Raw genomic sequence first — 22,477 nt, forward strand, 5'->3', positions numbered from 1 at the left:
TCGTCAGTATGTTACGCGTTGGGAATAAGAACGGTCTCTATAGAAACTATCTGTACCGTGTAGAAAAAAGTGAAATTGTTGTGCTCCCTAGTGATACTATTAAAAGTTGCTATTATAGACAATGGTTCGTGTTACTGTCAGTACACTTGCTTCAGCAACATCCATTTAGTCCTATCAATAAATGAAGAAGGAACATTTACCAGTCATCTCCAATGGGGACCCTGAATGGGAAGGTACAGAGGCTGGCCACAGTAGGATTGGACACATCATCCACCATCCAGTCAATCTCCTTCTTTAGTAGGATTGCCATGTTACTGGGCAAAAGCTTGAATGGCTGCCAGTCTTGAATGATGGTTGCGTTAGGGAGGACCCCGTGCATCAGGTCACTGTTTAAGTACAGCTGCTGGATTGCTGTATGGTCCAGATGCACTGGAGGAGGACTGGAGCAAAAGGTGGACAAAGTGGATTCATTGTCTCCTTCTAGACCAAATTCAGAGAGATGCAGCTTGAGGTCTTCAGCTCTGAAGCGCATCAGCAGGATTCCCTGGAGAGAGAAAAGGCAGCATTGAAAGCATGCAAACAGCCCAAAAAGGCTCATGATGACTAAGAAGCCATTTAACATCAGGACAGATCAAAGCATTTATTTACTCTACCTGCTTAGTTATGATGCGGTACTTTTCAAAGTCCTTTGGTCCAAGCTTATCATCACGGGTCAAGCGGCATACTTTGACCTCTGGATACCTAGATTTAACCAGCTCAGCACAAAAGCGTAGCAGAACACCTGCCACGCCCTTGCCCCTTTCCTGGGGGGCAACACGGAGACCTTCCACCAGCATGGTCTCCCCCTCATCGATGACACAGACAGACTCCAGAGCAATCTACCAAGCAATCAAACAAAGGAAGATAACAGACAAGAAATTACAAGCCATCACGCTGACATGGATACCTTTAATTACTTATTTATCTAAGGGGCCAACTCTGCTAGTTTGTGAGGAAGTCATATCTAGTTGCCGGGTGTTTTACTCAAGCTCATAGTAGCAAGTTTGGCGGTCCATTAATAGGAGAGATAATTTACTTAATTATGTGCTCCAATCAACAAACAGCATTCAGATATATGTTTTTTTTTAATGTTTTATATGTATAGTAGATGTATATGTAGAATGCAACCTGCTGAGGTTTCAGGCTGGCTGGGTCATTTATCAGGGTGATGCTTTACAGCCATTTATCCAGTGAACTGAACTTTTACTACTGAGTGAACTTACCACTTTTCCATGTTTGCGTGCCAGTATAACTGTACGGTTGGTATCCTGCAGCCAGCTAGTGTATCTAGTAGGTAGATAGTCAAGGCCTCCATAGATGTCCTGGCTCATAGCCATGATTTCATCAAAGTCCTCCTCAGTTGCCACAGTAAACTGAAGGCCTGCCTGGGACAGGGCCTCTGGGAGCTGGGGCATATTCAGGCTGGTATCAATCTTCATCTTGGAACAACTGATAAGATAAAAATGGAAGAGATATTATTGTGGACTATATTAAATCATATTTTGTGCTTCAGAGCGGGATGTCATTCTCGCGTAATCAAAAATAATTAGCCACAGATAAGTAAATCATTTTACCATTTTCTGAAAGCAGAATATAACAGACCTCAAGGTGTATGGCTGGTGAACCAAGTTCACCGATTCCATCCTTAGCAAAGGGGACAAAACATTAAACACTTTAGTATTAACCACACCAAGAGACACACATTCATTATTCAAAGGCACTAACCAATAGGAAATCAAACATACATGAGAAGAAGAATTAGGAGCTGATTGCTTCTGCAAATTGGATTGCAGATTTTCGCATTAGTGGAGAGGCCGTGCATGTAAAATAAGAGGTTCTATCTCGGACAGAGTCCAGAAGAGTCCTTGTTCATTAACCAAATTATTTAACAGCACATGTTTTCTTTCTCACAACACTGTGGGAAAGCCCCTGGTTTGGACCGGGTCTATCGTTGGTTCCATTCAAATACAATCAGTGCTCAAATGCTTTACGGATCACGTCTCTGATGTTAAGTAACACATTTTTCAATTCAATCCAATTTTACTTATATTGCAATAGTTCACAAAAACAGCCACTATAGGTGCTTTATATTAGAGAGAGAACCCCAGAAATAAGCTGAGCAAGATTTTGGTGTTGATCGGGAGAAAGAACTCCAGTCGAAGAAAAGTTCAAGGAAGAGCCTGCATAGCATCAAATTATTATAAAGAAACCCAAAAAGTGCAGATTTGGGGAAGAAAGGTTTTGGCCATTGCAGCACAAAATCCAAGATGAACATGTCCTACTATGCATAGTAGAAAAAATTCAGCTTAAAGACAATAAAGCCTTTCTCTTGAAATTACAGCCCCACTTCAAAGACTGAAATATCTCTCTTTTACTACCAATGAAACATCAAGGAATGTGAAGAACAATAGCTGCACATCACTTTGAGAGGTGATCATGAATTGGGACGTTTACCTTACATCAACCTGACATCAACCACCTCGGTAGACATACCATTGCATGTCAATTTGTGTAGCAGTGGGTGGAAAATACAAGACTGTGGCAACAGCAAACCACAAGGCCTCAAACACTGAACCACAAAGGGAAAAAGAGGGATTTTGCCGTATGTTCAGAAGACACAGATTGTGCAACCTCTGAAAGAACATGATTGGAGCAACTTGGTCAACAATCTGCCAGCAGTTGCCATGAAAGAAGTGTTAACGGGGTTTTAGAGTTTACTTTCAGCTGGAAAAGATGATTCACAGTACAATAACATACTCGCAGCAGAGTACAGCCAGAGGCATAGACTGCACATCAAACCACGAGCAACTACAGTGAAGAAAATGAAAAGATCGTTGCCACAGAGTTATGACCCCAACTACAGACACAGAAGTGGTGAAATCCTGTGGTTCTGAAAACTCAAGTCCAATTCAACCACAGTTGTGGCTGAATCACAGAAGGGCAAGCAGAGAAGATGGCTCGTTTTTAATACTGTTTAATGTCGTATCATATTCTAAACATCATAAGTCTGTAGTGGCTGTCCTGTGTGGACCACATTACTACAACCTTTTCAAGCTTCATCTTATCTGCATCACACATGTTGGCCAAGCAAACTCGTCTGTTATGAATCTAAATTAGTGAAGATCATTTACTGGCTAATGCTCTCTGTGTTCCCATCTGAAGCATAGATCCTAACTGATCTCAGAGCAGTGAAAGCAGATTCAGCGGCAGCTTGCCAGGCATGCCATCATGTGCAAGCCACCAGGAAAAAAGCTGCTGGCCTCTCAGCTTGCACAGCTCCAGTCATTGTTAACAGGAGATGGACAAAACCGTCAAAACACAGAGAGCTGCAGTTTTCTATGAGATTGAAAGAAGCACAGTTTTCAGTGGCAACAACCAACTGTGGCCACAACATGGCAGTAATGTTAACTGACAGGTTAATATTACTGCCAGCGCTGTCTGAGATGAAAGGAGATAGATCGCTTTACTTTGGTATGTTTTAATTTATGTCTATTTTTAAACATTAGACTTTTGTATGACAGAGTATTGGGGTCACATTAAGAAAAAAATATTATTGATCATTCTGAGAATAAAGTCAAAATGTGGAGATTATACAGTTGTTTCGACAGCTGCTGTACCCTCTGAGTTTGTGAAATTGTTCTTCAGAATCGGTTTTAGTAACAAGGAAGGACGTCGTTTCTCTTTTAGCACATAAACACAGGGTGCTGAAAAGTATAAAGATGGTGGAGAAGCTACATGTGGTCAGAGAAACCACACAAACCTGGTCGAGTGGCTGATTTGCTTCACTGACTCATGTAAACAAGTCATTTTGCATAACGACTGTGATGGTCTGTGTTGAAACAACAACTGTAATCTGCATGTTTCAACTTTTTTCTCAAAATTGTATTTCAACTTTTTTTTCAAAATATTGAATAAATTGAATAAATTTCGACTTTATTCTCAAAATGATCAATAACATGTTTTTTCTTAATGTGGCCCTAAAACTCTGTTGTACTTGTCTTGCAGTATCACAAATTCTGAAATGTACAGTTTACAAATGAAGAACAGTTGCAAACTTTGCATAACAACCCATTGTAGACTACAACTTTTCCACAGTAAGATTAACCTCAAGCTCAAAGTGACAAAATCACACACAAAGAAAAAGAAATGACATTTGATTCAATATCTACCATTACAAAAACAAATATTTATTGTTCAATGTGAATACATAAGAATGCCATAGGGGCACTAAGGAGAAGCAACAACCTGTCCACATATTTCAGCATCTGTCAAACACAAAGCTGCTATGTTAAGCAATACATTTGTCTTCAGCCTCCACACACCTGCAGTACATAATTCTGTACTACTAGAATTGCTCACACTGAACACTTGTAATTATAAAATGTCAAAAATGTACAAAAATGGCCCAAGAGAATCAGATAACCTTTGATGAAAATTTAAAGAAAAGTAAAATATATGGATGAAATGTATAAAGACGTAACTCTGAGAGAATCCTGGAAAGTAGAGGAATGCTTAATTTGTACGCTAACAATAAACAGTGCCTGTAGTAAAACGTTGCACCGTCATTAGGTCGTATTTCTGTGTAACAACTGGATGTTTGTTTGTGGATTAATGTTCTAGATTTGAACCCCTCAGAACTTTGTGTTCTCTGGTTTCTTCCATGAATCCAAACACATTCATGTCGTTGGTGATATTTTTAATTAAGGTTGATGCAAAATAATTATGTCTTTAATGGAAGGCAGACTAGAGAGACTGAGACTAGTAAAGCATGATATATTTATTGTTTTCGTTATTGTGGCTGAGCTGGGTTATTATAAGTCTGTTTGTCTGGGTTTGTGATGTGCTGAAGCACTGGAGTGTGGACAGTTCATTGGGGAAGTGCAGGCTAACACAGAAATGCTAAACTTGTTCCTACAATCTATTAATCGGCCATGTGAGCTGCAAGGGCATTTGCAGTGAAAACACTGTCTGGTCACAACAGATTGAAATGTACACATTGGGGACGCTGGTATTTTTCCACCATGCCTTTGAAGCTGTGAGATGAGGTGCCATGCTTGGCTGAGTATCCTGGTCCTACCAGTGAGAGGAATGCTATTTTATTTTTGCCTTTCTGTCTCTCAAACACTTCTCTCGTGTTCCTAATGGTTCTCTCTCAATGGCTGGCAGTGTTCTCCAGACAAAATGGAATTGGGCAACACTGACTGACCATCTAACGTGCAACTATCAGTGCGGACCTACGTCTAGTTTTTGTCCGAGCTGCCCAAAGGAGCTTTAGAACTGGTGGCATGAAAACACAGCGGGAAAAAATGTAACCAAAAGATTCACAAAAACAAGGACCAGACCATGATGTGACTTTATTGGTGAGTCATGAAGAACACGCATTATTCAGTAATTTCAGTTCAGAAAAAAAAGGCTGCTGTTGGAAATGTAGGCAGTGTGCCTTTCACTCACAGAGCAGTAGTAGTGGTTATAATAAACATACACAGCATTTTAACCAAGGTGACAATAAGTTGAAAAGACTGTTCCTGGTATTAAATTTCTTACACTGGTCATCTTTGGTGTGAACCACAGTGTGAACAAACTTTTTGCTTTTATGCATCAGTAATGCTTAACAGTGAAGTGTGTACAGCTGCAGCTGTACTGAGGTTTACCCACTGTTGGGAGTCTCTATGTGTTATTCACTCAATACACGATTTTAAAGCATGTATAGGCTGTCACATGCACAGGTGGCAAAAACTGGAAAATGCTGGAAGCTGAAATGCCACCGAAGCACATCGCCCTCCATAAAGGCAAGGACAGCAATAGCTATCATTCAGTTTTATTAGTGCTGTCAGCGCTAAGCTTATTAAAATGCCGTTAACGCCATAACCACAAATCTCCATTAGCGAGTTACCATGGCATCAACGCGTTAGCGCGGTTAGCTCGTTGTGCATTTCACAAACGAAGAACAGTTTCAAACTGCGGTTATGGTGTTAAAGTCATTTTAACGAGATTAACGCTGACAGCACACATTTTTATACATTTTCTATGTGTGAACATATTCAGCTCTTTACAAGCAGAGAACGAGCCATGTGCTCAGCACACATTGTTGTTGTTATATGTTGTAAACATGCAGCCTCCTCATTGCACTCAACTGAGAAAGTACACTGACATTCTTTAACAACCTATGAAAAACGTTAGCTCACATGGTCAGTACACTCTGGTGAAGTCACATGTCACATACATTCATAATGAACATACCATCTTTTTTCTCTGCTAAGAAGCAAGAAAATATATTTGGAATGTTTCCAGCTTTCTTTTTTGTGTTTTGCACCAGTTAAACACAGAATTGTTTGGGCCATCACACTGAAAAGAACCCCAAATAGTACAAAACTCAAAGGAACACACCATGGATTCAGTTGGTTGGTCAAGTGATGACAACATGGACACCAAAATGATTCATGTCTCCTGGGTGCATCTGTGGCTCCAGTGCTTCATGCCAGTAGCCTCCATGTTGATGCAAAGACATTAGCATATCACTCTGTTGCATGATAGCAGGATCCGTTTCTCCCACGCAGCCCCGCCTATACATGAAACACACCATTGACACAAAGGCACCAGAAAATCATTAGTTTGTAAATCTGTCAATAATCATTCTGTGCTTGTTGTGATGACATTAAGACAACTGTGTCCTGCACTCAAACTATGTCACCTACGCTGGCTGGTTCTGTGTAGGATTAATAACAATTCAAGTAAATGTATAAAGTAACTGCACATTTCTATCATAGCCACAGCTAAGCTGATGTTGTTGTGTAACTGTGGAGAGCCTCGTAATCTGGTCTAGTTGTAATTTGTAAAGATTACAGAGATTAATGTATTTTAATAAAAGTTATTAACAAAGGCAGTTCTATATTGACACTGATGTTCCTGTCCCTCAACAGACAAATGACTAGTGCTCTCATTTTTGTGGTTGTGGGGTGACTATATAAAGAAAAACATTCCAACAGCACAGCCAGTGACTGAGCAGTCTCAAAGATCAATAGTGATTTCTATCGTAAAACTATGAGAAGTGATGACCTGAAACTTCACCTTCACAAATTATATTAAATGAAGTTTAATAAAGTAAATAAAGATGAAATGATCGAAAAGCTTTTTAAATACTAAAGTGGCCAAAACTGAATTCCAAAATGCATCTAAGAGCCTTCTGGGGGCAGCTGTACAGTTTTTTAGGATAAATGAATTGCAGTGCAATAAAGATGGATCCATACATGGGGTTATGGAAACTGTTAGATTTTTTTTTTTTTTTTGGAGATGAAAGAGTCTTTGTAAAAGCCTCAGCATTTCCACTAACTATTAATTATGATTGTGTATTGATGGCATGAAAACTTTTGCTTTTTCTTACAGTGAGCTGTTTGAAAGTGTCTGGATATTTAGTAGAATTCCTGGTAATGAAGAGAAGTCTGATGAACCCACTAAGTAGGTGATAAGCTGGTGAGGTAGAAGTAGACAGAAAATCCCCTCTGCTATATTTAAGAGCATACCTTGCACACACACATATGTGTTTGTATGTGTGTGTGTGTTTCTTTAGAATTCTCACTGAAGGCATCAAAACTATGAATGAACACATGTGGAATTATGTAGTAAACAAAAAACTGTGAAATAACTCGTGTTTTATATCTTAGATTATATCTTGGTAATATCCACCCTTTGCTTTGAGTCCTGCTTTGCTCCCTCTTGGCGTTCTCTCCATGAGCTTCATGAGGTCGTCTCCTGAAACGGTTTCCAACAGTCTTGAAGGAGTTCCCAGAGATGCTGAGCACTTGTTGGTCCTTTGCCTTCACTCTGAGCTCCATCTCATCCCAAACCATCTCCACTGGGTTTAGGTCAGGTGACTGTGGAGGCCAGGCCATCTGGTCAGCACTCCATCTCTCTCCTTTTTGGTCAAACAGCCCTGACACAGCCTGGAGGTGTGTTTGGGGTCATTGTGCTGTTGGAAAATAAATGATGGTCCAACTAAATACAAACTGGATGGGATGCATGTGGCTGCAGGATGCTGTGGAAGCCATGATGGTTCAGTGCGCCTTCAATTTTGAATAAATCTCCAACTGTGTCAGCAGCAAACCCCCCCCCCCCCCCCCCCCACACACACACACCATCACATCTCGTCCTCCATGCTTCACATTGGGAACCATGCATGTAGAGACCATCGTTCACCTTTTCTCTCTCACACAAAGACTCGGCAGGTGGAACCAAAGATCTCAGATTTGGACCCATCAGACCAAAGCACAGATGTCCTCTGGTCTAATGTCCACTCCTTGTGTTTCTCAGCAGCTGTTTGACCATAAAGGCCTGATTCACACAGTCTCCTCTGAACATGTAGAGATGTGTCTGCTACTGGAGCTCTGTGTGCATCTATCTGGGCTCTGATCTGAGCTGCTGTTAACTTGTGATTTCTGAGGCTGGTGACTCGGATGAATGTATCCTCAGCAGCAGAGGGGACTCCTGCTCTTCCTTTCCTGGGGCGTCCTCATGTCAGACAGTTTCATCGTGGTCTTGATGGTTTTTGTGACAGCACTTGGGGACACATTCAAAGTTTTAGCAGTTTTACAGCCTGACTGACCTTCAGTTCTTAAAGTAATGATGGGCTGTTGTTTCTCTCAGCTGATTGGTTCTTGCCATAATATGAATTCTAACAGTCGTCAAATATGGCTGTCAGCTGTGCACCAACCTGACTGCTGCACAACACACCTGATGGTCCCAACCTCATTAAGAAGGCAAGAAATTCCACAAATGAGCCCTGACAGGCTCACCTGTGAGGGGAAACACGTCAGGTGACGACAGCATGAAGCTCACTGAGAGAAGGCCGAGGGTTTGCAGCGCTGCCAACAAAGCAAAGGCTGGAACCTAAAATATAAAACATATTTATCACTTTTGTCTTTACTACATAATCCCATATATCTTGCTTCATATATTTGATGTCTTCCGTTTGTATCTACATATGGCAAATGGGGGTGTGTGATCTCTGGCTCTGTTGCTGCTGTTGCACAGAGGATCACCTGGCCACGGCGGACAACTAACCCACTTCTGTCCTATCTGCCTTCCCAGGGTCCAGAAACAGCCGGCACTGTTCCTGAGCAACAGAGCGCATCACAGATGCCGGGGGAGGAGTGCTAGAAGTGTGGGCTGCCAGGACACCTGAGGCCTGACGGTCCGCTGATGGAAGTGGGATAGGTGTTCCCCATCGCCGGGGCTCGGGCACCCTCCCCCGGTCCCAGACGGACTACCGCATTCTGCTAAGGTGTCAAGTGGGTATAGACCAGGCTTTGGTAGACACAGGCTGCACGCAGACTCTGGTCAACCAAACCCTGGTTCGCCCGGGAGTATTGTTAGAGGCTGAGTGGGTGGAGGTTAGATGTGTGCATGGGGACGTCCACAAATATCTCATGGTGCCGCTGCTGATTAAATTTAAGGGCAGAATGCAGTTATATCGCATCCCTGAATTTGGGAACCTTTTGGGGCTGTGGGTCAATGATTCACCCCCACGGGAGATTTCCCACTGGAGCAGTCATGTGACCAGTGTTGGTCAAGTTACTTGAAAATAGTAATTAGTTACTCATTACTTTTCCAAGAAAGTAATCCTATAATCCCATTCTTCATATTCCAGCATATAAAATAAAATGGAGGTCCCATTTGAGCGCATTGGAATGGACCTCATTGGGCCATTTCACCAGAGTGTATATGGCTGTCGCTTTGTACTAGTTCTGGTGGATTATGCAATCCAATACCCAGAAGCAGTGCCGCTGTGCACCTTTTCTGCAAAGAGAGTGGTGCAGGCGCTGTTTCAGGTATCCCAAAAGAGATACTGACAGACCAGCTCACGTCGTTCATGTCTTGCACACTAAAAGAGCTGGACGAATGATTGGGTGTTAAATCAGCGTCTACCATCATCAGACTGATGGGCTGATGAAGCGGCTGAATAAGACTTGAATAAGACCGTGATTCAGATGTTCGGATGTTGCTGTATTGCAACAGAGTTTTGCAGATGTGATCTCCGCCTTTACGATGCTCATAGAGCACCATCTTGAAACGCAGCTTGGCGTCACCGGGAGTTCACAGCCCTTCAGGTTGCCTGAACATAAGCAACATTTCAGCCAATTCAGAAAGAATTGGCTGAAATGCTGAAAATGGGAGTGAGAGAAGAGTCACACAGCACTTAGCGTAGCCCCATAGTTCTGGTATGAAGAAAGAGGGGTCTATACAGTTCTGTGTCACTACCACAGGGTGAAAAAAGTGTCACGGTTTGATGCCTACCCCATGCCCTGGGTCGATGAGCTCCTGGACCGATTAGGTAATGCTTGATTTTTCACAACACTTGATTTAACCAACCAGAGTCGAAGGAAAACACTGTCTTCTCCACTCCATACGGTTTGTTCCAATTTGTCACACTTTGTTCGGCTTGTTCAGAGCCCCGGCCACTTTCCAGTGCCTCATGGAGCTAGAGGGTCTCAATGCCCGGTGGTATCTAGTTGTAAAGCCAGACACCCCCGGGTTTGGCTCGATGCAGCTCTGACGTGAGTCGGGCAGTGAGGGGGGGGGGGGGGGGGGGGGGGGGGTGTTCTCTGGGTCTGCTGCAGTGGTGCACTGGGCTGCAGTGCCAAGGAGGCTGAGGACCAGGTAGAGGGGATTCAATTAATTAATGCTCCTCTTTTTGTAGTGACACTGAGGACCACTGTGTGTGTGCAGAGACAGAGCACTCAAGGTGCTGACCAGAGATACGGTCAGAAGTTTTCATGCAGTTATCATTGGCATGAATATCATAGCATTAGATCTGTTAATTATTTATTTGAACTGTTCTTTTTGTTTGGATGGAATGGTACAGCGTGCATCTTTAATGAGTTAGTTTACATACAGTTTCATATAAACACCTAATATTTGGTTAAATGTCCCTTAGTTCAACCAGATGTTTTTGGTAGTCATCAAGAAGCTTCTGGCTTAATTCTGGATGGATATTTGATGACTCTTCATGGGAGAATTGGAAGTTTCAGTTTATTTCAGTGGACTAGCTCATGAAGTTTGTTGGTTGGTTTCCTAGCACTGGTTTGGTTTTTAAGAATGGTCCACAAATTTTCACCAACGCTGAGCTCAGGGCTTTCCAGGTATTCCATAAGCCCAATGTTAGTCTGTTTTATCCATTCATTGTCCTGTTGGAACTCCCAGCTGTGTCCGAGTTCCCACCAGCTAGCTGTTGATTAATGCTGATGCTCCCTCCCTTTCGTGCTGCAGATCAATCCCTCGAGCACCTGGGCTATGGGACATTTTCTCCCAGCAGGTGAGGGGGGTTTCACCCAGAAACTGTCATAATGGGAAACACAGTACAGTCACAGACAATCCAGTGGGTAGTTGACTTCCTTTGCTATTAACTCCTCGGATGCTCGCTCATCATGCCCACACTGGCGATGGGGTTTGTGGCAAGGTGTGGTGGTGCAGGTGGTTCCAAGGCATTGCCAGAGGAGACTGGTTGACACAGCTGGTAAAAACTGGCAGCTTCAAATTTTAATCAATCAAGAATGTGTCGATGTCTTTTGGAGCAGGATCTTCTTCCTTGGTTGGTACCCTCTCAGTCTCTGGGAATCTAAAACCTGCTTCCCTACACAATGACACTGGTTGTCCAGCAGCTTCCAGTTAATAGCAGTGTTGAGCCCTGTTTTTTTCCTGGATTGTTCCGAACCATCCAAACATTTCTTCACATCTTATGGTGGCAGTCTGGGTCTTCATCCAGACCCAGCAAAGTGGTGACACACCTGAATAACTACTACAGTTTTTTATTTTAATTTTGGAATTATGGTCTTGGAATCTCCAGTTGTTTAGAAATGGCTCCAAGAGGTCTTCAAAGCTTGTGTACATCTACAATCGTGCTTCTTGCATCTTTACTGAATTATTTGGAGTTTCCCTTTGATCTGAGCATTGGTCAACCAGTAAGTACTGTCAAAAAATCCTTCTTTATGTTGGCAAAGAGAAGCAGTAGTTAATCTACCAGTAGTGGTTAATCATGATCACTAATGAGAAGTTAACTGGCCTTGTCTAGTCCAAATAAAGTTGCAGCACGGTGGCACGGTGGTTAGCACTGTTGCTTCACAGCACTGTTGCCCTGGACAGGGCCTTTCTGTGTGGAGTTTGCGTGTTCTCCATGTTGTTTGCATGTTCTCCCCATGTTTGTGTGGGTTCAGCTTCCTCCCACAGTCCAAAGACATGCAGTTAGTGGAGTTGGGTTAACTGGCAATTCTAAAAAACCCTGTCCAAGGTGCACCTGGACAGGGTTTTTTCTCTCGCCCTATAGTAGCTGGGATAGGCTCGAGCCCCCCCCCCCCCCCCCCGCCACCCTGACAAGGATAAGCGAAAGAGAATGGATTGACAGAAAGACATCGTAAAACCTTTAGCACCATTTCTTCAGAGTGTTGAGTAATATATATATATGTACTAAATAAATTCTAACTTTTGCCCCAATTATTTTTTTTAAATAATTTTTAATTTAGCTTTTAAAGGTGTATGCTATAATCATTCCAGCAAGGAAATATAAAAGTTCAAAGAAATCATTAAAAGCACAACTACTATGAAATTCATGCCCATCATAATTGTATGTAAAATTCACAACTGTATATAATGCAGAAATTAAGTACACTGAAACATATCAGTTTCCTAATGTTGTAAACCTGCTCAACATTTGGCAATAAACCCCATTCTGATTCTGATTCTGATTCTGATTCTGGTGACATACCAATATATGGACAAATTGTAATTAACCAGAATGTGCTTAGTGTCTTTTTTTTAATATAGTTCTCTTGATTAAACAAGTACTCACACTGCCTGTGACTTTGTTCATGTTAACCACACAGAGGTTGAACAACTGTAACAAGAAAAAAGTTTACTCCAATCCTAAAAAAATGTCTTTTTAATTTGGAAATTTCCTCAAATAACTACCTATATGAACATAATATCAAAACCAAATTGCAGTTCTTACACTTACCCAATAAATTATTCTTTTGAAAAAGATTGCATCTGATGAATTTAAGCTATTTGTTCCAAAAAACTTTGGAGAGTTTAGAATCATGCAGGCTCTGTAGGCTTGACTGGGGAGTAAACAAGCCCCAAATTTGCAAAGCGTATTTAAATATTCAGCAACCTCATGCAAAAGGATCAGGAAAACAGTTTGATATGAACACATGCAAAAACTTTGAGCATTCTTCGTCCTTCAGTCTGCTCAGATATGTCTGTGTGTGTTCCATGTCACACGCATCGCTGAAGCACTCTTTCCATGCAGTGGTTTGGGGTTACACAAACTAGCCACAATATTAAAACCACTGAGAGGTAAAGTAAAAAATAATTGAACATCTCACCGTAATGTTGTTATGTTCTGCTAAAAAACCTTGGTTTCTGGCAGTGTTGTGGATGTGACTTTGACATGTACAATGCACCTTAAGACTATTGCAGATCAAACACACCTCCACATAGCAACAGTGCCCCCTGATGGCAGCTGTCTCATTCAGCTTATTCATGATGCACCTCCGCTGGAAGAAAATGCAACAAAGACTCCCCAGATCCTGATCTAATCAAGGATCTGCAGGCTACAGCAGAAGACGTTCCAGACACAACAAACACCCCCAACATCTGTTGCACCCATGCTCTGACTGCTTTGACAACACAAGCAGGTCTGTGCAATTTTAAGCAGGTGGTTTTAATGTTGTGGCTAGTGGTCATTATTAAAAGTGATTAGGCTCTAATACACTTCGTTTAGCAAACTTAATTTGTTTGCTGATGTGACAAAAGTTAGGGCTTCACCTCCAGCTGGGTAACGTTTTAATGTTTATGTGGAAATATATCACTGATGGTCAGTGGTAAGAACAAATAGACACATCTTTTGCTCTTTCTTCCTCACCCAACTGGTTCAGGCAGATGGCCCCGCCCCTCCCTGAGCCTGGCTCTGCCGGAGGTTTCTTCCTGTTGAAAGAGAGTTTTTCCTTCCCACTGTTGCCAAGTGTTTGCTCATATGGGTCATATGATTCCTAATATTTGTCCATATTATTGTAGGGTCTACCTTACAATATATAATATACCTTGAGGCGACTTTTATTGTGATTTTATTTATTTTTTTATAAATAAAACAGAATTGAAAAGAAACCTCAAAAATGTTCAAATAAATGTAATTTTTCTAACAGATTCGATTTGGTCTGCAACACATTGTTTAAAATGCTGGTGGACTACATCTTGGAGTTCCAGTGGCAGTAGTTCCTTACACTATCACAGGGCCATCCCATATGGAAAAGATATATATAAATCTTATAAAGTTTGTATCTGTCTTGTGTGAAACTTGTATGAAAAGCATACAAGAGTGAAAACAGATATAAGATCCCTTGAAAAATTATATAATGAAACTTGTATGTTTTGGATACTTCCTAAAACAATATATGAAAGTAATGAGAAAGTGGCCGATTTCATGAGTAAATCACATAAGTTTTTACTATTTCTTTTCCATATGGGATAGCTTGGAGCCTGTTAGCAGAAAGAGGGCAAATTACAATAGTTGACTCATATTTATTCTTTTAAAATCAGAGTAAATGACTCTGAGGGTTCCTGGCCATGAATGAAATGGTGAATGAATGTTATTTATGCTTTTTGAATTGCTTAAATAAATGTGAGAAAAGTATAAAAGACTCCAAAACATTTTGTGTTTAAAAGGGTTTTTTTTTAATTGATTTTGGTAACAGAAAATAGAGCAGCAGCTTTTATTATGTGCAAGGTTTTAGGGGCTCATTAACAATGCAGCTGTGCTGTCTCTGTCATCTGGATCCATGCTTGAATGGAAAAGCAGTTGCCCCTGTTTTTTTCTGGAAATATAGAAACACATATTATGCTACAAATTTTGACTTTTGTGATCAAGTAGTTACCACATATAAAAGTAAAACATGCACTTTACTGAATGTTCCCTTACCTGGGCAAGGACTGCAGAAGCCTTTAACCAGCATCAGAGAAAACACCATTCCTCTAAGCTTTCACTGAATCCATCTAGCATGTGCGATTAATGGTTTAAGCCCACTACCTGTACAACAAAGCACTGGTTATGAATAATGGGATATTTAAGACGGCATCGATAATTCAGAAAAGGTTTTCTTGGGCTCTACAACCTGATTCGTTTAGATGAAACATCACTTATTTTTCTGAGTTACAAAACACAACAGTAAAGAATATTTTTCTACTTCTTGTTTCTGTGCTTCATAACTTCACTTTTATTAAATGATTTGTTCAAGTGCTGATAAATTGACAATTGGTGTTCTAGTGTTAAGTAATTTAATTAGACCAGAATATGTAGGGTTTTACTTTTTTTGTTTTTATCTCTCATCAAACAGAAAAAATAGAGTTGAATAGATTAACTTTATTATCCACATCAGTGGAAAATTGTCTTCAGTTCATGAAGCCATAAACAAATCAAGCAAATAACTTCACATCAACCTGCATTCACACTTCCACACAAGCACACATACAACACATACAACAACAATAAAAACACATCGCAGCATCTCATTATTCAGTATACCGATTGCTCTTTGCACAACTGACCCCTATAAGGTCATCCTGTGGGTGCTAATTCAAAGTCAGAATAAAGAGGGTGTTCACAGTCAGCAACAATAGACCGAGCTTCCCTGAGAACAGCCTTATGATGCAGCTTATCCAGCGAAGTTTGTTGTCCGCCAGTAATTTTTCCAGCAGCTCTGATAATCCTGTTTAGTTCTTACTTGCCACAGTTGGGTTACCAGACTGAAATACTGAACATAAGGATGCTTCTGACCTAGCTCACTTAAACTCTTTCCAGCACGTTGTGGTTCCAAAGCCTCCTGATAAGAAGGAATCTCTGATTAGCTTTCTTGTAATAAACTGTGTCAGAGACCGGTTAATGTGATCGCCACGTGCCAAAAATGAGAGGATCATCATGGCAAGAACACCGAATAATCTTCACACAATTAAACCTGCATAATAAAACATAAGACATGCTATGGTGAACACTGTGTCAGCAGCATATAGCCACACCCCTTCCCCTTACATGTCCCATTGTGAATGCAAAACTCTCCAAAACTGCAGCTCCTGTGGGATGTTCCTGGTTTGCAATCCAAAGTAGTCCAAAGAAGGGCAGTGATGAACTATTAAAAGTGTCGTGGGTGCATACGGCTTAATTATTCACGTGGGGAACAAAGGCTGGCCTGCGTCGCCCATTTCAACAGATGTGCTACTGTGGTTCAAATTCCCCCAAAATGTAATGCTGGTATCAGAAAGCACAGTAACCCCGGGACATGTTGGAGAGATTACATCTCAGGAGTAGGTGGTGAGAGGCAGGTCTGAGCTTCTCTGCTGCTGCACCCGTGACCTGACTTGGCTGCATGACTTTTTGTTTTGCTATTTTAAATTGTAACTTTTATTGAAGTGGTTATGGATTTTCAAACAGCGGCATCCTTCATAATGCACAGCAGAGTGTACTACACTGTTTATTTACAATTTTTGAGCATATTGTCATATTTTACTAACACGTGAACATCTTTTGCAGTAACATGCTTTCAAATTATATTTAGCACGATGCGAGGTGCCACGCGATTAATTGGAAAGATTCATTTTTGAAGAATGTGATGAATGGGATAAAATGCCTTTGTTATTAATTTTAGACATTTTCCATTTAATTGTTCTTAAATGTAACAGAATATCTGAGTGTTTCTTAGCTTCAGATTAGTCAGTTAGTCTAATTGTTTTTCTCAATAAGAAGTTAGTCGCCGGGAACATCCGTAGTCAATAGTACTGAGCGCTGCACTGAGGTCTAGCAGGACAAGCACAGAGATGAGTCCACTGTCAGAGGTCAACATCATTTGGAACCTTCACTAAAGCTGTTTCTGTGCTGTGATGGGTTTTACGGAGGCTTTTTTTATAGGGCAACAAACTTTTTTCTGGGCTAAATGATCCACCCTTCCACCCATTTTCTTCCTCTTATCCAGCACTGGGTCACACGGGTAGCAGGCTAAGCAGAGGAGCCCAGACCTCCCTCTCCCTGGCTACTTATTGTAAATTGTCTGATTCTTATACAGCGCTTTTCTACTCAAAGCGTTGTATACAACATGACTCATTTACCCAATCACACCCATTCCCACAAGCACTTTCTCTGTATGTAGTGCTTTCTAACTACATTCACGCACATTCATAAAATGCGCCAAACACATTCTGAAGACTAATGGAGAAGTGCATGAAGGATATGCATTTGAAAGGGGTGCTAGTTTTTTTCTCAAATTGATTGTGTTCTCTAAAACCCTGGAAGATCATGAAGCAAGATTGTTGGAGATCCTCACTCATTTCAGAGAGTTCAAATTAAAGTTATCACCTGAAAAGTGTGTGTTTCTCCAGACCTCAGTGCGGTACCAGGGGCACGTAGTGTCCCAAAATGGAGCTGACACATCCAGAGAAAATCTCTGCCCTTTGTTCTTGGAAAGTCCTTCGAGATCTCAGAGAATTGTGATCTTTTCTTGGATTTGCTGGATATTATCGAAGGTCTCTAAAAGACTATTCCAGCATTGTGAAGTCCCTCAATGATCTGATTCATGGTTATCCTCAATCTACCAAAAGGTTTAGATCAAGAGACAGCCAAGACCAATATCACCCTCCCAAAGGGCTTTTTGGGATCCGCTGGACATTAGCTTGCCAGCAGGCATTTTAGTTGCCAGAATGGCCTATGATGCAGAGAGGGAAATAAAGACCTGTGGTAGATGTGTGCGCAGAAAGGCGTTCCCTGACAAAGCCACACTGTTAGGCAACATCAGTACTACAAGGCCACTTGAACTCTGTATGGATTTCATCTCTCTCAAACCAGACGAAAGTGGAACTAAAGACATCCTTTTAATTGCTGATCACTTTACTAAGTATGCAATTGCCATAGCAACGTACAATCAAAAACCCAGCACATACAATTCCACCAAGACTGAAATAACTGGGTTTGCAAACTTATCTTTGGTTGTTACCTCCACTCCACTCCTGAGACTGCATCAGGACTACTCCCCTGAGGCTATCTATCCACAGAGAGTAGTGACAAGCCTGTGAGGCAGACACAAGGACTTAAGCCAGCAACGTGTCTCAGACTCTGATCAATAATATCCAGACCAAATCTCACAGACTGACCAGTCATGTAACTTCCCTGTTGACAGTCCAGATTTAGTAACTCTTCCAGTATCTGACAGCCATCGTCGTGACACAGAAATCGTCATTGCAGCCCAAAATCCACCAGCAGAGCTGCAGACTGAAAGAGTTGTATTTTAAAGTTTCAGATGTGTCCTTGATCCAACACAGCTGATTTAAATGGTTAAATGACCTCCTCAAGATTTCTTGAAGTTCTCCAGAGGCCTGATATCGAACTAATCGTGTGATTCAGGTGTGTTGACCCAGGATGAGATCTAAAACCTGCAGCAGCCGCCCTGCACAGCGCTACCATTCCAGCGCGGCACACAGCCGCTGCGTTCCCTCGCAGGAAACAAGCATCGAAGGCGTTGGAAGGGGAGGGGGATGAGTGAGTGCCTATCAGTGTAAGTGTGTGTGTGTGCGTGTCCATAGTTCAGCTGAGACAGTGTCCTTCGCCCTATCAGGCTAAGTAAACAGTCCTCCAGCCAACCCAGGTGTCCTTGCATGGGATGGGAAGAATAGCCGTAACACAGTCGTTATCAGAGAGTGATTGTTCGGCTCCAGCCTTGGGCCTGCAGCTGGCGCGTTATGGGGGTCCGCAATGTTATAGTCTCTGTTTCAGGGTTTAACCACAGTTTTTACATATATTTTGGATGAAGGTTATCATTCATTTGATTGGCATGTTTAGTCCCATCAGATAGTAATTACTCAACCATTGCCATGCAACGTGGCATGCATGAGTTCAATGGTGGAGGTTGTAGCCCAGCTAGAAAAACAGAAAAATAATTTAGTCATGTTAGTCATTATTTTCTTTGAGATCTTCATAATGTGCAAGTCCAGTGAGCTACAGTGAGTTGCCAAATGCAGCTAAGTGTTAAATCTAGGAGTTGTGAACATCGTCAGGCCTTCAAGTTGATAGAATTACAGCTCACATAGAAGGATATGATGCTGCAGTGATTTATTTTGTTGTACAGCAGAGCTAGTTGAATTAAGATAAAGGTTACACGGATACTGATTGTTCACTCTGAATGTTCTGAGTACGTGAGACTGTATCACAACTGTATATGTGACTAGATGGATCCTGTGACCTGTTTATAGGTCAGGTTTTTTTCCATCTGGTAAAACAATGACTCAACGGATGAAGCAGTCTGAAGCAGGCCTCCACTGAAGAGTAGTGATTCCATACGTCCAGCTAACTGCATGGCAAGCCACTTCAAGAGTGGGTAAGACTGCTTTATTGAAGGCAGAGCTTTGTTTCCATGACAGACAGAAAGCAGCAAGTGAGGCTGGGGGAGATCACCTCTGAAACCCGGTCCCTCAGTATTGGTGCCCCTCAAGGATGTGTCCTCTCACCACTACTGTTCTCCCTCTACACTAACGACTGCACCTCCAAGAACTCGGCTGTTAAACTCCTAAAGTTTGCAGATGACACCACTGTCATTGGCCTCATTCAGGATGGTGATGAGTCTGCATACCGGCAGGAAGTTGAGCGGCTGGTACTCTGGTGTAGTCAGCACAATCTGGAGCTGAACACTCTTAAGACTGTAGAGATGACAGTAGAGCTGGGCGATATGAGATTTTTTCATATCACGATATGTTTTTTTCATTTCAGGCGATAACGATATCTATCACGATATAAGCCAAATAACTATATTTGTAAGATTTAAATGTGCCGTTGCTCACAAGTAAAATGTGAAATAATCAGCAGCTTGTTTTTATTTAAATATTTATTTCCCATAATAAGTTCAACAGGGTAGATGTACTTAAGGAACATGAGACTTTTTCAGATAAATAAAGGCAAATATTGCAAACTACACAAAAGGCAGCCGCTAAAGCGTTTACGTTTCAAAATAGAACAAACGAAACAGACTAAATTGTCAATTCCACTTAGAAACAAAATATTAATTCTAAAAATAAATCTTAGTTTGTTTTACAGAAGAACAGACAAAACTGACTAACTTTTGTCAATATCAAATAAACTGAGAACTAAAAGGAAATTCTCAATCTCTCCTTGTTGTATAGCTTAGCTTTTCAAACAGTTTTAACAGTTACTGTAGTCTGACAAAAGCTGAATGACGAATCAGCGCATCCAGTCAGAGATTGAGCATGCACCGCTTTATTGTATTTCCAGACTTGCTTTCGGCACAATTTACAGTGCACGCTACTCTGCTTTTTGTCAGACTTGAAATAGCCGAAATACCTTCACACTACGGAGCTTCTGTGGCTCTTCCGTTCGACAATCTCTCCAGCATCGGAACCATCATCTGTTTTCTCTTCGGTCACGCTCGGTTGATTTTTCTCTAGTCGGCACACTCATTTCCTCCATTACCCGGGCGGCACGGTGACTGGCTGCTTCCCAAACACATACAGGTGCGGCTTGGCACTTGTGCTGTACGTAACAAGTCACGTGACGTGCCGCTGGTTCAGCTCTGCAGTACTTAATTTGGATTGGCTGTTCTTTTTTTTTTTTTTAAGAGGACAAGAGCGGCGAGGTCTATCGCCCAGCTCTATGTAGAAGTTTAGATTAGTTATTTATAGTTGGTTTACACAGCTTTGTGTATGTATGTCTATGCATGTGTAATGTATATATAGACGTATGTGTGTGTGTGTGTGTGTGTGTGTGTGTGTGTGATTGCTGTGCTTGAGAGCCTCCATCTACCGGAACCAAATTCCTTGTATGTGTCTGCACATATACTTGGCCAATAAACACGACTCTGATTCTGATGGTGGGACAGATACCTGCAGGACTTTAAACTTTCCTTTTTCACTGGAGTGTGGTAGGACAAACAACTAAACAAACACAGACCGGGCCCTAACAATCCGTCAGTTATGAGATATTCATTCATACATTTGACTCAGAGACTCCGCTCTGCCCCCTCTTAACACCACCCAAGGCTGCTACACACTTTCCCCCTCTCCCTGTGACCAATCACACCACCCCACCCCCTCCCTGAACACTCCACTCCATATGTCACTTCTACGCCTAATCACTCACCACTTTACTCCCTCGCCAATAGCACCCCACCCCCTCCTTGAGTGCTGACAAGGTGAGGAAGAAACTTAAGAAGTTCAGAACCAGAAAGGCAACAGGCCTGACGGTGCTGAGCCTTATTCTGGAGAAAGTCCCAGTCCTGTGGAAGACTTCCTGTGTGGTCCCAGTGCCATAGACTGTATGCCCCAGGGTGACTAACCACTTCAGACCTGTGGTCTTAACTTCCCACCTGAAGAAGACCCAGGAGAAGATTGTTCAAGATCACATCCAACCTCTGGTGCGCATGCTGCTGGACCACCTGCAGTTTGTTTCATGTAGATGATGCAGTCATCTTCCTCCTGCACAGACCACTTTTACCGTTGGATTATTAGAAGCACTGTGAGGGCCATGATTTTGGAGTTCTTCAGTGCCTTCAATACAATCCAACCAGCACTGCTGAGGGAGAAGCTGGAATCAGCAGGGGTTGACTGTCAAATGACTGCATGGACATTTGACAGTCCATGCTGTCTGCCAACTGGTATACAGCACAACCTGGAGTATAGGAAGGTCATCACCGACCTCGTCATCTGGTATGAACTCAGCCACCTGCACATAAACACCAATAAGACAAAGGAGATGGTGGTTAACTGAAAACCAGCCCCCATCGCACTGATGACCATCCATGGTTTGGACATCGAGGTAGTCGACATGTACAAATTCCCAGCTGTTCACCATAACAATAAACTGGACTGGCTACACAATGTTCATGCTCTGGGCCAAACGTGGCTCTATCTGCTGGGCAGGCTGAGGACATTCGGGGTGTGAAGAACACCACTAAGGACCTTTAATGCCACTTTGATTACTTCTACTATCTTTTATGTGGTTGTCTGTTAGGGAGGTGGTAGCACGAAGAGGGACAGGAAACAGCTTAATAGACTGATGAAGAGGAGCAGCTATGTCCTGGACAGTCCCCTAGACTCCATAGAGAAGGTGGGTGAGAGGGGGATGTTAGCCAAGCTAATGTCCGTCATGGACAACAACATTCAACCTCTGCATGAGACCGTGGAGGCCCTGAGACGCTCCTACAGCAGTAAATCGTTACAGCCCCATTGTAGGACTGAGCGCTACCGTAGATCCTTCATCCCACAGCAATCAAGCTGTATAATACAAACACAGGATACTACTATTATTATGTTTATTGTTTTTCTAACATATCTCTAATTCCCCATTTCCTCCTGTCCCTTGTGCTGCGGTAAAGGGTAAAATTTCCCCAGTGTGGGATTAAATAAA

The 22,477-nt window shown here is 42.0% G+C and overlaps 1 protein-coding gene across 2 annotated transcripts in view; it reads right to left on the minus strand.

Moving 5' to 3' along the window:
* LOC101477274 (N-acetyltransferase 16) overlaps positions 1 to 22,477 on the minus strand; it is a 41,239-nt gene that overhangs the window by 8,035 nt on the left and 10,727 nt on the right. Inside the window, exons 2-5 of one of the 2 annotated variants that reach the window (XM_004574799.6) lie at positions 6,427 to 6,602; positions 1,263 to 1,488; positions 654 to 878; positions 201 to 544 (exon numbers count right to left, since the gene is read on the minus strand). In XM_004574799.6, coding sequence (XP_004574856.1) covers positions 201 to 544; positions 654 to 878; positions 1,263 to 1,478 — 785 coding nt within the window. In that variant the 5' untranslated portion in view covers positions 1,479 to 1,488; positions 6,427 to 6,602. The remainder of the gene's footprint in view (positions 1 to 200; positions 545 to 653; positions 879 to 1,262; positions 1,489 to 6,426; positions 6,603 to 22,477) is intronic. The other variant, XM_004574798.5, reaches the window with a different exon arrangement.

Source organism: Maylandia zebra, linkage group LG3 (assembly GCF_041146795.1).
Source record: "Maylandia zebra isolate NMK-2024a linkage group LG3, Mzebra_GT3a, whole genome shotgun sequence".
Lineage (NCBI taxonomy): Eukaryota > Metazoa > Chordata > Actinopteri > Cichliformes > Cichlidae > Maylandia > Maylandia zebra.